General features: G+C 47.3%; 1 protein-coding gene across 1 annotated transcript in view; it reads left to right on the plus strand.

Annotated features, from left to right (window-relative positions):
• The window catches only part of Adamts17 (ADAM metallopeptidase with thrombospondin type 1 motif 17), a 315,038-nt gene that overhangs the window by 179,742 nt on the left and 119,577 nt on the right, over positions 1–15,719 (plus strand). Inside the window, exons 11-13 of the mRNA XM_075952745.1 lie at positions 1,870–1,971; positions 3,414–3,559; positions 15,010–15,176. Of these exons, the coding sequence (XP_075808860.1) occupies positions 1,870–1,971; positions 3,414–3,559; positions 15,010–15,176 (415 nt within the window). The remainder of the gene's footprint in view (positions 1–1,869; positions 1,972–3,413; positions 3,560–15,009; positions 15,177–15,719) is intronic.

Genomic DNA, 15,719 nt, shown 5'->3' on the forward strand with positions numbered 1-15,719 from the left:
CTTAATTTGCTTTTGCCTGATGGCTGAAGAGGTTTCGGTATATTTTCATATGCTTAATTGCCACTTAAATATCATCTTATGAAATACTCAAGTCTTCTGCTCATATTTTCATGAATATCTTTTCTTATCTGATCTTTAGTAGATTTGCCTTGTTTGCTCTTTCAAAACTGTGCTAGACACACTTTGTTGGTTATATGCATTGCTAATACCTCCCCCATCTATTGCAAACACCCTCTCTCATATTTTTATACTTTCCCTTTAATAAACGAGCTCCTCGTTTTCATGGAGTATAATTTATTTGTGGGTTTTTTTTTCCTCCTTTATTGTTGGTACTTTTGTGTCCTGTTTCAGAAGGCTTCGCCTAACTGCCAACTCTTTGGCATTGATAATTAGGGAGGTTTCATGAGAAAGCCCGGTCCATAAAATACACAATAAACAGGTCACCCCCACCTCCTTCCTCTCTCTCCTAATGTGGTCATTATTTCTCCTGACCCCAAGCACTCCTACTTGTAATTACGCTCCTGGGTCCGCGCTGCCTTGTGACCACGTGTCTGGACATCGCTGCACCAGTCTGGAAGAGCTCTTAGGTGAAAGTGCAAGGGATCAAACATTTAATGAGGTGCAGTCATCTTAATGGGAGCAGCTGTGCTGCACTCAGGGGCTCGCTCATCTCCTTGCCGTTCCGTCACGGGAACGTGTAGACTTTGCAAACCTCACTGTCACCTCCCCGTGCCGTGCTGCAGGGGATCCGTCGTGTTACCTGATGGGCGCCAGCTATCCACTGACCACACAGTGGAGGGCAAGGTCTTCCCATTCCAGCTCAAGCTTCTTAGCCTCAATTGGGTCTGGCATCCTGGAAGCGCTGTGTCTTTAAAAGCGCCGTAGGAACATCTGTTTCCAATTTTCAGGCCATGCTCATGGTGAGGATTTGGGTGCAAGTAGTTTATGTGGGAAGCAATCCCAGAAAATACCGAGAGGGGCCATCTACGGGGAGAGAAGTGCAGAAAGGTGCATTGATGGGTGTAACTCATCAACAACCTTGGGCAATGGGACTGTCCCTCTAGGACCCCTGAGCAACGTGTAGAAGATAGCTCAGAAGCCCTCTCCCTGTGAAACAGGCTCAGCCAGCCCCCGTCTCATATGGTTGTTGGTCCTGTCTGCTCACAGGTCCCCTGGGGAGGAAGAACAGTCATGCCTGCCTTGGTAATCTTGATAATGCATCTCATTCTGACCTCTCTGTCAGTGGCCAATCGTCTTATTAATTACAGTTGGGAGTCTGTCTTTTTAGATGCCTAGTCGTGTTGTAAGTAGAATTGCTTTCATTCTCTGTTTGTGGGTGTTCCAAGTTTTTCTAGGTAAAATACTGTAATAATTTATGCCCAGCTCAGCAGAGGTAGAAGCCAGGCAGGGAGAATAGAAGGCTACTTCTGCACATTGGCTTCACATTTCTGGTCTACATAATAGCGGCTTAAACCCCCACCTCTCTCGCCATCCAACACACTCACCTGGGACCCGTGCCATGGAGCTACCTCTGGTGAAGTTAGGCTAGGGCTGTCTCTTGGATGCTTTGCCAGCCCATGACCAGCGGGTGCATCCCTTGCACTAAACGAAAAGGACCTCCCAGAATTCCCTGAGTTTGGAACTCTGAACTCAATCCCATGAGACAAGCCCTCCAAAGAGTAAATGCAAGAATTCCACTGAGCCGAATAAACCACTCTGCGTTTTAGATTCCCAGACTCAACCCTCCTTGCTCCCTATGTGTTTCAAATCCCAAATCTGAAGAGCGATTGCCCCATGGCTCTGACCCTCCTGTGACATGTATCTGGGCATTCTCTTGAGGCATTTATGGTTGCTTCTCTTGTCCTGCAGCATCTGATGTGTGCTGGGCTGTGGTGCCTGGTAGAGGGAGATACATCCTGCAAGACCAAGCTGGACCCTCCTCTGGATGGCACCGAGTGTGGGGCGGACAAGGTAACACCGGTTTCTAGCAGCCCTGGCAGGCAGCCTCACGCCTTCTGGGCGCTGGGCTTCTCTCCTTGTGGAAGGCAGTGTGCACTCTGCTGAGGAGCCCCAGAAACACTCCTGAGCACTGTAGGAACGCCCATGGAACCCACTGCATGCACACGTGTCTACGCCACCCCTTGTTTCTTACAGAGCCACAAAAATCAATCATTTCCTTGATTTTTTTTTATTAAATGAACTCTTTGTCACACAAGTGAATTTTCTTAAAAGGAAGGTTATATGAGTAGGGATTAAACAGAAAACTAATTCATTTGCCATACATTGATGAGAATCATACTGCTGGGTTCTAGCTGATTTTTATGAAGGGTGAGCCTATAAGGTTTGAGGGAAGTAGGCAGAACCTGCAATCACACAATTTTCTCTTTATTCATCCTTTCAAGCCTTCCTAGTTTGATGTTTTCTCCACCCTCCTTCCTCTTACTCTCCTCCAAACCCCTTCCCCTGCTCCTTCCTCCCCTGCTCCCTCCTCTCCATCTCCTCCTCCTCTTCTCCTTTTCCCTGCTCTTCCCCTCCTTCCCCCCTACTTCTCCCTCTCCCCCTTCCCTCCTCTGCATCTTCCTGTCTTTTTCTCCTGTTCTTCTTTTGTGTCTCTCTTGAGCTACAGCCTTTGTATATAGCCCAGGTTGCCCTGGGACATGCCGTATAGCCCAGGCTGGCCTTAAACATGTGATCTTTCAAAGCATCCCCACAGATGCTGGGATTTCAGGCCTTTTACCACCGTTCCTGGCTGATTGGGAATCTTGAAAGAGTTTTTGCCATTGTTTTTGGTTTTGTTTTTAAAAGGGAGCTATAGTGTTTTGTTCTGATGTTCTGCTTAGGAAGCACCGGATCACACACTTTGGGGAATCTGTTTTAGAGATTGACTTTCTTTTACCCTCAGAAAGAACTCTGTGCATCTACCCACAGCTAAACCCCAAACCACCACTGATCCAGCTAGCCAAGATGGCTTCCCTTTGTGGTACTCCTCCTGTCTCAGCCTCCCACAAGTTGACTGAGTTCAGAAGCATGCACCAGCACACCTGACTTTTTCTAAGAACTAAGCCCAATCCCGAAGCTCTGGCCTCAGATCCTGAAAACGTTGTCTTCTGGAGAGAAATACCCATGTATTATTCAGCATTTACACACCCTCGGTTCTGTTCCCATGCCACGTGGATCCGTCCTTTTCTTGAGAATTTAGAAAATCTCCATAGAGCACATTTCCTGGAAAAATCTGTGGCTTCAAACTCCAGGCAGATTAGAGGCACCAAGTTGAGCAAGTGTTAACAAACATACACACCCTGAAATATTCCAATTCCATGGAAATTTCAAAATGGATTTTGACACCAAGAAGGGAAGCAGTCCTTTGGGGGCACAAGTGGCTTTGCTGAGTGTGGCCCTTTTGTGTGTTTCAGTGGTGTCGGGCTGGGGAGTGCGTGAGCAAGACGCCCATCCCTGAACATGTGGACGGGGACTGGAGCCCGTGGGGCGCCTGGAGCATGTGCAGCCGAACGTGTGGGACAGGAGCGCGATTCCGGCAGAGGAAATGTGACAACCCCCCGTAAGTTCCCCTCCATGCCCTACTGCAAGACACATCCCATTCTGCGGATCTTTTCTTGGTACCAAGGATTGTATTGTAATGGGAAACAGGATAATAAGGTTGAGTTTGAGGGCCTTGTGTGCCGTGCCATCTTGACTTTGCTGGAACACTCACTGAGCACAGAGACGCAGTAGAGTCCCAGGGCAAGTTGGCTCTATTATCCCTTGCTTGGCTGTGGTATAAAGACTCCCTGGGACAGATTGATGACAATCTGTTTTGCCTACGTTATGGTCTACTTAATTGAGGGCCATTTCCAGAAAGCCTGGAGACCTTCCAGAAGGGGAAGCTGACCTTCAACTTGCTGTTCACAGATTTAGGAGCAGGTTGAGGATGTGTCTGGAAGTATCTATGGATTCGGTGTTTGTTCAGCTAAATAGTTTTCACTTTTTCTCCTAAAACTATTTGACAGAGGGAAAAAAAAACTTTTGTGTTTTTCTAAATTCCTTTTCATGGACTATGATACACCAAGACCCTTCCTGTTCACCCCAGGACACTGGCTCTGGAAAACTCAGGGATAGATGTTTATGCTCTATTGTAATGATTACATCCCCACGGGTCTTCTCCTTCTCTGAACTTTCCCACTTTCCAGTGTTCCCTTTGACCATCTGCTTTCTCTCTTGACTGTCCTCTGTCATATCCCATCTGTTTGGAGAGTGAGAAAATGATAAATTGTGTCTAAACATGAAATGGTTTTCTGCAGCAAAGTCGTGTTGATGAGTAATTAGCAGATACCTCTTGGTAAATCATGGGACGGGTCACACAATGGATGCCGGAGCTATCCCAGGTGATGCCAAGGACCAACCAAGCCTGGGACCCTTCTTCATAAGGAGAGCTGACATCTATAGTTTAGTGGGTGGCAGTCACATATTATTTTCAGTAGAGCTGTAACAATTGGCACTGTGCAAAATGCCTTTGTCTATGAAGATACAGCTGAATGTCGGGCACACAGTAGGTGTTTAAGCTGTTTGGGGATGACTTTGTTAGCACACAGTAGGTGTTTAACCTGTTTGGAATGACTTTCTTAACTGAAAGTCTGGATGACATCTTACCAGTGAATGTCTGGCACACAGTAGGGTTTAAGTTGTTGGGGATGACATCTTACCAGTGGGGGGTTTGATTAAAACCTTCAGTGAGTGGTGAGAAATGATTGGAGGGAAAGCCATTGGTTTTTTGTTTTTGTGTTTGTTTTTGTTTTTCTTAACATGATTCAGTTCAAAGTAATAGCTTGGGCTCCCAAAGGAGAGGTGTGGATTTGGATTCATACGGCTGAGGTTTGGGCCCCAGCTGTTGTGGTCATTGGCCTTTGACCTTAGAGAAGACCCTTCTGTTCCCTAAGCCTTAGTTTCCCTTATTAGAGACTGGCATGTAAGAGGAAGAAGAGCCACATGTGAAAACTGGCACAGACCAGTCCTCAAACCCAATCACGATCCTTACCCTACAGCCCCTGGCAGCTTTAACTGGTGCCACCTGGTAATCATTGTAAAAATTTGTGGGATAGGCCATTTCATAAGTGGCCCTTATCATCATTAGCATTAATTAGCGGAAGAACCAGGATGAAGCCATCCTCCTTGTCCTGTCTACCTCACAGACCTGTATTGCAACTCACTGCAGGCTGGGAAGGGCTTGTATGAAGTACAAAAGACTGTCCTAGGCGCTCCATGGTTAGAGTTCATGAATACTGGCCCCCTTCGGCATATGGCAAACATCAGCTCATATCAGGTAATACCCAGTAGACATCCCACAGGGAGCCTTAAAATGTTCAACCTCAACCTCCCCTCCATCCTGACATGCTGGACAGTTTGGTTGTGTTGTTTATGTGACCACGTACTTGTTCTCATCACACAATGTTCCAGTGCTGGGAAAACGGATGAGGCACTGTTTTGAGAGACCAGTGTTTCCCTTTGTCTTGCAGTGGTATTAGCTAAGATACCCTGGACTTTCTGGAGCGTTGTGGCTTCCCAGCAGGGCTGGTTCCCTGTCCCAAGCCTAGCTGCATCTTGACCTGTTCTGTGCTACCCAGGGGGGCATTGTAGGAGATAATCTCCTTAAGACTCCCCAGTTCCTAGAACGGTGTACCCTCTCTGGCTTGCCCTGCTGTGATGGTTTATTTGTTCAGACCCTGGATCCGTCCCTCCAGATCCAGTGACCCTAGAAGACAAAGTGCTCACAAAATTTCTCTTTCGTTTATCTTCATTACCAACCAGCACCTACCATACCCTACTTGTACCAAGACCCCCCCTCCACCCCCAGTCCTGTCACCATCATGAATTGTATCTCTTGTTCAGCCTCCTGTGTTTTATCACTGAGGATTGGGAGAACTGAGAAGACAGCCACACAGACAGCTGCAGGCTTGTGGGGTCTTCACACATTGGTGTTAGACAGAGGCATGCCTTCTTGTCGGTCTCCTCTGGCCCAATGGCTGTCCTTCTAGTGGATGCTTTTGCAACCAGATGCTTTTAGTAAGCATTGACTGTAAGTAAAGATTGCTAGGTATGGGTTTACAGTGGCGATCAAAGACTGATTAAACCCTGCCCACCTTCCCATGACTCCCCTGCCCGTGTGTCAAACTGGATCCCCTGTAAGCTCCACTCTCCTCCCTGCTCACTTCTACCCCCTTCATATACATCACCTCCATTACTGCCTTGCTCAAGGACACACCCCGTGTCCATGGTTACTCTTTTGTCTCCTTTACAGCTATTTATAACAAGTCTGGTAACTTGGTCCCACAATTACCATGTATCAATTCCCCAAGGCATTGTGGAACGCATGGGCTCTGTGGTTATTAGCCAGGCAGGTCTATGGGAGAGGCATCCTTTTCATTCCCACTGTGAAGTTATAGAACTGAGTCAGGCAGCAATTAGATGACTTGCACCAGGCCATACAGGTGGCTCATAACCAATTGGCTTGGTAGTTCCTCTAGAAAAGCAAAACCACGAAATCAAGGCTATCCACATGGTTGGTTCCTTCTTGAATGCCTGAACAAGAATGTATTTGTCTTAACTTCCAGTGGCTCTGATGGCCTTTATCCCCCCTGGCCTACAGACTGTCTACCTGGCCTTTCACAGGGTCTCTCCACCTTCTCCTATTCCATGCCCTTGTAGGGTGAGATGTTCTCAGTCTAAGATCTGAAATGCATCTCCTACAACCCTTTCTCTGAATGAAGTCACATTCTCATGTTCCAGGCCTGTTGTGGGAATTTGGCCATTTGGTCTAATGACCAATAGAATGGATTGGGTTGGCCCGATGGACATGGTTTTCTCTTGAGATACTTGACCCGTTATGAAGGAAGGGAAGAGGGTCACAGCGCTCTTACTCTTGGCTCTGGAAGACTTCCTGATGCTACAGCTCGGTGACCTGGTCCGGAGATTTTTCCCCATTCTTCCCTGGCTTCATCCTGTATTGGTGAATGAGTTATTTCATTTTTTAATAAATAGTCCTGATCCAAGACTTCTGTGAATCACAGTTTACAGGCCAGCATGGCCACCCTTCACCTCTTCCCACCTTAAAAGCATCTTCAACCACAATGATCCAGCCCAGAGACTTCATCAGTACTCTATCCTGGCCCTAACTCTTTAGATCCCAGTGTAAACTTTTTATCCTCAGCAAAGCCCCTTACACTCCTAGTGTTGCTTTGTATCTTATGTCTCAATTTGGCTCATTTTTCTGTGTTCTCATTGACTTTGGAGCTTCACAAAGGCCTAGGGAGGCTCCACCTTCCCTTCCCTGACTACAGCAGACCATGGCTCAATAAAACATGCTGGGATGTCTCCTCGCCTATTTTCCCAGGAGAAGCAATCTTTCTGCCCTTCCCAGGCCTCCATGACATATCCCTAATGTCTCTTTTCCGTTCAGATACTCAAAAATAAACTGAAACCGTCAGGCCAAGTAATAGATCACCAATAAGCCCCCATACCGTATAGAGTCTTGGATGTTCTAAAAAGCCAGGCAATGTTGTCACTCACAGCCAGAAATGCTCAAGAATAACCTGAATATGTCACCCGAGGCTTGCCTATTTCATCTTAGAACATGTCCTGGTTTTGCTCCTGTAATATTGACCCCTTGGCAGTCAGTCTGATCATTCGCTGTGATCATTCAGCTCCGTTCGCTGTTGGGAATGGGAGCCATTCACCCTGTCTCCTTGGGAAATGTTCCACAAGAGACCATCCTATCTTCCTGGAGCCAACCAGGTAAGGAGAAAAACCCAGTCAGACTTTGGGCAGGTGGAGCCGCAGCAGCCCTGGGGTTTCCTGAAGCAGCTGGGTCAGCACTGCAGGCGGTGAGGGCTTGCAGCACAGGGCCCGATCTTGAGCAACGCCTCTGCGGTGACTGTTACAGAGCACAGCTGATCGTGGCCTCTGCGCCAAGTTCTGACCAAAACAGCATCCTCTCTGTCTCACTCCTTAAATCAGACAGCTCGCTGCCCTGATATTTCAAGAGGCTGGCCAGAGCTCGCTGCTGTGAACAGCTTGGAACGCTCCCCTGAGCCTCTCCCCATGGCTTTCTCTGCACATCCCTGGCCCCGTTCCCTCTATTCTGCAGCTGGTTTATTCACTGTCCAAAGATACTGGCAAGAGAGTTCCCCATCACCCCACCCTTCTTTCCTAGTCCTGGTTTTTAATAGTTATTGGTGTTTTTACTTCTCCGTGTACACACAGGGAGAAATCGCCCATGTTTTGCTTTATTTGTTAATGTTTATTTTTTAGTTTTTAGATTTTTATTTTATGTATATTGGTGTTTTGCCTACATGTATAGCCATGTGAGGGTAGTGGGTCCCTGGGAACTGGGGTTACAGACAGCTGTGACCTGCCATGTGGCTGCTGGGAATTGAACCCAGGTCCTCTGGAAGAACAGCCAGTGCTCTTAACGTCCATGTTTTGATACCAGCTTCCTAAGTTTATATTTTTCTACCAGTTGTATTGTTGTTGGTCAGAGTTAGTGGAAAATTCATCTCTATTTTGGCTTTTGAGGCTGAGTGAAAGGGGAAGGCAGAGAGGAAGGCTCGGGTGCTCGTGTGTAAAGAGCCATCTCTGCCCCAGCACCTGCAGGAGGCAGTGGCGAGCAGAGGGGAGCAGCTGGTGCATCAGGACCCCTGCAGCATTGTCACCTCATGGCCACAACAAGGGCTGAGGGAGCAGCCAGCTCCTCAGTGCTCAGTGGAGTGAAGGGCAAAAGAGAGTTCTATGACTACGCTTGGCATTGCTCACCCAGTGAGGTCTCCCCTGTGGGTTTTCAGGGTCAGCGACCTGGACTTTCTATGGGTTATTTATTTTAAAAACAAACTGAGTTGTCTGCTCTTAGCAGCGGTTACACTCAGGGCTTAGATACTACTCAGAGGAGACCTCAACACTGGAATCATTGTTTCCCCCAAGACGCACAAGCTGGCTCTTCCTCTTCTAGCCTACGTGAATTTGTATGGCCTGTCCTTCCCGAGCAAGAGCAGACCTTCCAGCGCCTCCTCTACCTGATCTCCCATCTCCTCACATCTGCTGGCTATGGTGCGCTGAGGCATACCATAGTAGGAGACCTGGAGGTGCCTGAGGAGCATCAGAGGTGAATGAAATTTGCCTTTTTTGTTCACACCTGTTCCTCCTCAAAACCCCACTTCCTCGGTCTCATTTTTTTTTTGTTTTTAAACATTTTATGAAAGTCAAACCTACAGGAAATTAAAGCTCCCTACCGAGTATTGCTCACACATTGCAGTACCCGTCCATGTGTGTGCCAGCACCCTGCAGAGGAAGGTGCTGGCTTCCAGTGCTTGCATGTGTGACCATATGACAACTGGCTAGCTTTGCATAGTGGCTGCCCATCTGTGCTGCCCTGAGCTGGTGGGTTTTTCTTTGCTCTGCCCCCTTGGTTGTTGGTCTTTTCCACCGTGGACATTCTGGTGGCCATGTCTCTTAGGGTGTGGGTTCCACTCACCAGTGGTGAAGCTGAGCATCTCTGTGCATCTCCCTTGGATGACCTTTTCTTGCGCAGCGCCTGATCAAGCCATTTGAGTTTATCTCTATCTAATTGTCAACTATATCAGTTTTTAGAAGGTCTTGAAAGATGACTATTTAGTCGTTGAAAGATTCACATTAGGTATTGATGGAGGAAGGTCATTGGCTAATAAAGAAACTGCCTTGGCCCATTTGATAAGCCAGCCTTTATGTGGGTGGAGTAAACAGAACAGAATGCTGGGAGGAAGAGGAAGTGAGCTCAAACTCGATAGCTCTGCTCTCTGAGGCAGACGCTATGAAGCTCCAACCCAGGATGGACGCAGGCTAGAATCTTCCCGGTAAGCGCACCTTGGGGTGCTACACACATAAATAGAAATGGGAAATCAAGATGTAAGAATTAGCCAGTAAGAAGCTAGAGCAAGTGGGCCAGGCAGTGTTTAAATGAATACAATTTGTGTGTTGTTATTTCGGGGAATAAGCTAGCCAGGCGGCTGGGAGCAGGGCGGCAGGAATGCAACCCGCAGCTCCTACTACAAGGTATGTATCTTTTTACGTGTTTATGTATAGTCATATGTGTGCAGGTGCATGTGTGTTCATATGTGTGTAGATGTGTGTCTGTGAACATGCCTGTGAAGATCAGAGGTTGACATCCAGAATCTTCCTTGATTGCTCTCCGCCTTATGTTTTAGGTAGGGTTTCTCAATTCAATCCAGAACTCAACAGCTCAACTTACTTCATTAGCTTTCTTGCTTTGGGACTCACACATCTCTGCCTCCCAAGTGCTGGGATGACAAATGGGTTTCCATGGCTACCTAGCATCCGTGTAGGTGCAGGTGATCCAAATTCTGGTCCTTATCCTTATGGCCATAAATCATCTACACAGCCCCTCATGCCCCAACAGTCTCTGTGTCAGGCCATCCTTTGACACCTGATAGGTAGTTCTGTGTTGCTTCTCACTGTTAGATACCATACAGAGTTACCATCCGTAACTCACACTGCTAAGTAGTTATCCCTCCCCGACTGGATCTTTGGTTTCTGCATCTGAAGAACATGGTTAAGAATTTCTGATTTCTGCTCTGACTGTTTTCTGTGTATCCTCAAGTCCTTACTTTAGGGTAAGATTTAAACTTGCTGGAACCTCCCTGCCACATAGCCATTGTGCCTATGCCATAGAGCCTGTAGGCCTGGGTCTTCTACTTCTCTGAAGGAAACCTAGTTAAAGGATGTGGACCCACTATCCGCTCTCAAAGGGAATGCCTATCCTATTATGACCTCTGTTATTTTTACTGTCCGCATTGTTGCTGTGTCACGCTGGGTTCTTATTGTTTTAATCTTCCTGGATGTGTTTTGGTTTTATCCACCCTGAATTAGCTTCAGAGGACCTCCAGGGTGAACAAGAGTCCCAGCCCTCTGCTTCACACCCACCGCATGTGGATCCAGTCTCTCCTCCCTGCCCTTGCTGACCCAGCAAAACAGCTCCCAAAGTCCAAGCTCCTATATCTATGACTCGGGTTTCATCCAGGCAACCCAGCATGGGATGCTCGGTAAATCCAGTCCCACCTGTTTCATGCTCCACAGAACTCCTGTCCGGAAGCTGTTTACAAACTCTGCCCAGCCTCACCCTCCCATAACCACTCTCTCTGTCTATCTATGCCATGCGTGAAGGATATGCTTTTTTAATGTTTACAGAATCACTATACATGCAGGATATACTTCAGTGTCCTGGTTAGATCTAGATAGTCTCTGTGGTTGCCACCCCTCTTACCTACTGGGATACTGTAACCATGAGTAATATCAAAATCTATACATGCTATGCTTCTTCCTATACATATAGGCTCATGAGAAGTTTAAATTTAGGCACAGGAAGAGGTTAATAACCATGATAAACAAGATAATCACAACTATTTGCCATAATAAAGGCATTAAAAACTTATTATTAATTTATTTCTGGCATTTTCCCGTTTTATATTTTTAGACCATGGTTGATTGTCCATAAGTGAAACAACAGGAAGCAAAACTGTGAGTTGAGAAACCACCGTATTGAGGAGCTGAACATGAAGAGTGGGGGGTTATGTGGTCCTGCCACACGTGGTGGAGAGATTACCTGGGTAGTGAACCATGTAACTAGTTGGTCAGTCTTTCTCTTTTCCCATGTTGGTCAAAATAACAATTCTAATTATTTTTAATCAAGGCTTTTCTTTCTCCCTGGGAGAGATCATCAAGACCCAGAGGGACCCATGGAAGATGAATATTAGCTTCCATCACACTAAAGGATGAAGTGGATCACAGTGAGCTACAGTTTACCAGCCAGGAACCTACAAGCTTTGCATACACCCCCACATTTCAATATGGCTATTGATGACAGTTTTAGCTGTCTAGATAGAGACAGGTTCCTGCGTCGTGGATGTAGGAAGATTCCTGGCACTTCCTACACTGACCTCTCTCGCTCTCCACCTCTTGTTTCTCCTCCTCTTCTCCTTCCCCCACCCTCATGCCTGTCATCTTAAGGTGATCACTCATCACCTTAGTTTAGACAAACTGACATTACTGAAGACCCCAACGGGTAACATGGCCTCCGGGGATTTTCCAAGATTGACTTCCCTGCTCCTCACCTTTGTCATGTACTTAGCTCCGTTCAATCTGCTGCTTATTGAGGTCCACCCCAGGCTCTGTCAGAGGCCCGTAGAGAAGGGCCTGAAGAAGGGGCTCGGCTCACCATTCCTCAAGCCTGATTAATATTATACAGCATAGCAGAGGCCCGAACAAGAGGTTGAAAATTTCAGATGGAAAGGAAGGTCAGATGGAAGTGACCTTAGTGACGATAGGGAATAAGAGGGCTGGAGGCAGGGAGCTGGATGGGAGGAGGAAAGGAATTCTGTTCTGGGAGAAGATACACATGAGACAGGCATTTGAAGCACTCATATGCTGCAATGGGCTGCTGCTGCCGGGGTTCAGCATCTAGGAGGGCTCTTACATCATCTAGTGCTTGGGATACCTCTATGAGAGCCTGCTAGTGGTACCGCAACACACTCGCACGGACCTTAAACAACAGATTTTGTTTCTCATAGTTTGCAAAGCTAGAAGTCTGAATCAAGGGGTCAACATGGCTGATCCCTCTCTCCTAGCTTCTAGTGATTTGATGGCACTATCTGGTGTCCCTTGGAGTATAGAAGCTTGACCAAGATCTCTGCTCCCCTCCTCTCAGAGTTTTTTGTGTTCTGCTGTCTATATTTTAAAAAACCTTTCTAATGTTTCATATGTATTTAGTGTGTGCCTGTGTGTGTGTGTGTGTGTGTGTGTGTGTGTGTGTGTGTGTGTGAGGCTGCCAGTGCAGAGGTCAGAGGGTAACTTGCAGGAACCAGTTCTCTTGCTCCTACCATGTGGGTTCCAGGGATCAAATGTAGGCCATCAGGCTTAGCAGCAATAGCCTTTGCCGTACTCCCCTGTACCCCATCTTGGTTAGCTGCATCTGCAATGAGTCCATTTCCCAATGACGTTATCATTCTGGGGCACTGGGCCAGGGTAGGATTTTAACATACAACTTAAGGATCAGGGACATGGTTTAGCTTGGAACAGCTTGCCAGAAGATGCATGTTATAGCATGCATCCCTTCTTTTTTTATTTTTTTTAAATTTATTTATTTATTAAGGATTTCTGCTTCCTCCCCGCAACCGCCTCCCATTTCCCTCCCCCTCCCCCGATCAAGTCCCCCTCCCTCATCTGCTCGAAGAGCAATCAGGGTTCCCTGACCTGTGGGAAGCCCAAGGACCGCCCACCTCTATCCAGGTCTAGTAAGGTGAGCATCCAAACTGCCTAGGCTCCCCCAAAGACAGTAAGTGCAGTAGGATCAAAAACCCACTATGATTGTTCATGCATCCCTTCTTGGTCCCCAGTCATAGGACCTTGCCTATTACCTTGAAAGTGTGTCTTTGGGGCCCAGTCCCTCTCTGTTCCTTCTATATTGCTTTGTGATACAGAAATTCATCTTGTACATGCTTTTCACCTGACCCCAGCATCCTTGGGGACATGGTGTGAGCTTATGTCTAACTTCACATCTCATCACTTCTCTGAGGGGTACCTGCCTGGCATTCTAGGCAGAAAACAGGACCCAAGGTGCACCTGTCAGATACCATCGGCCCTGTAAAGGAATGGCCATCTCTTCACTTGAGCCTGCCTCATGACCCCTCGAAGGGCCTTCAATTTGTATAATTTTCCCAACCTTTTCTCTTCTAGGGTAAGGAACTATTCAGTGTTTATGAGGCTGACCGGGACCCCGTAAGGGGCCTTTGCTTCTATCTGGCATGCTGTTCCCAAGGAACCTTGCAGACCAGGTGCAGTGGCCTCATCTGCTTCGCCACATGTTTTTATAGCTTTGTTGTGACCCATGGCTGCTTCTGTACCAACAGCAGTTGCCGCGGTGAACTGTGTGGCTCAAAACTACTTATGCTATGGTCATTAACTGAAAAGGGTCATTGATCTCCGGGGTCAACTTGTATAAAGACCTATACCACTCTCGGTTCTTCCATCTTTCCTCTAAAGGCATGATCAGAGGGTGGCCTGTGAACATAATGAAGGACGGGGGGAGGGAAACAAGCTTTCCCATACTTGCTTGGAGAGTACAAAATGCAGGTAACAGGCATGTGAGTGTGTCCATGCCCACAGTGCGCAGTTTTGTCTTTTATGTTGAATTTCAATGAAAAGCAAGTCATTGCATTGTATCACCATGACCTTGGTACCAAGGAGATGATGGAAGCCTTGAGCTTGTTACCATGGAGATGTGTGGAAGTCTTGAGCCTATCTAGGTCAGAGTCTCTCAAGGACACCTTGGGGCCTCTCAAAGAAGCTAAGCAAAGCATCCTCGTGGCCAGCCCGGCCAGCATCCTGTCACTCTGCCTTGATGCATCTTAGATATATGGATTCTGCCAGTGAACACAGCCCGTTCTCTAGAACTGCTCACCAGCCAGTCAGTCTAGACATGACACCCAGGAATCCAAGTCACAGTATTGACCTCATACTTGCCCTGATCAATGTGGCAGAGCTGGGACTTAAGTGACCAGTGTTCAGAGACTGTGAGTGAGCAAATTAATCACCCCAGTTATTATAACTTCTAGAACATATCAAAGAGTTTTTTAAAATATCTTCATTTTAATTAATCTTTTTAAGTACCAAATTTGGGGGGGGCGGATATTCAAGGTTAGACATGCCCAAGTCTTCAATTCAGATGGAAGATAAAGCTTATCAGTCTCAGTAAGCTTATACTCACTGTATCCTGTTTTCAGATGATCTTTACTTCCAGTCTTTCTGCTGACTCACGTGATCATGCCTCTGGTGTGGGACTGGGGTTCCCCAGATGTGGTCTAGAGGAGAGACCCAGTTGCTCTGGAAACCTTGCCCACCATCTCCTGGTGACAGTTCACTACCCCCTGCTGTTTCCACCAGCCAGCTGGCTAACACAGATCTTCTTCCTTCTAGCCCTGGGCCTGGAGGCACACACTGCCAGGGTGCCAGCGTAGAACATGCCTCCTGTGAGAACCTGCCCTGCCCCAAGGGTGTGCCCAGCTTCCGGGACCAGCAGTGCCAAGCCCATGACCGACTGAGCAGCAAGAAGAGGGGCCTGCTGACAGCAGTGGTGGTCGATGGTAAAGGCCCTTCCTTTCATTGTAGCCTCTCTCCCCCCACACCCCAAGAACTGTATAACCCACTTAGGGATGCTCATAACCCTCAACTTCCATTCTAATTCTTCTGAGAACACTCCTGTCCTCTTGGTCCAGGTTAGCCATGGCCCTACTCCTGCAGTAGTGGACCTGAATACTAAGAGCCTGAGATCTCCTGACACAGACCATGGAGGTGGATAAACTAGATTCATTTGCTGCAGGGCAAATACACTGGCACCTGTTTTCCAGTGTGCTGTGTTCTGAGACACCAAGAGTAGAACGGTGTGTCTGAGTGTGCGCCATTTTGCTTTCCTGGGTTCACTTAGGATTGGCTTTCCTCTTTGCCTGGAGTACCAGAAGACTTATGAGAATTGTGAATAGTCTATGAAAGCAGGTAGTCAACACAGGTCACTTTCCAAGAACCTTCTTTCCCATCAGGCGATTGTCTACCATAACCTGCCACAGTATTTCCAGCACCAAGAGCAAGTCAAGGTGTTGAGTGTCTCCCCAGAGTCTGTGATGTCCAGC

This window comes from Microtus pennsylvanicus, chromosome 18, assembly GCF_037038515.1.
Source record: "Microtus pennsylvanicus isolate mMicPen1 chromosome 18, mMicPen1.hap1, whole genome shotgun sequence".
Taxonomy (NCBI): domain Eukaryota; kingdom Metazoa; phylum Chordata; class Mammalia; order Rodentia; family Cricetidae; genus Microtus; species Microtus pennsylvanicus.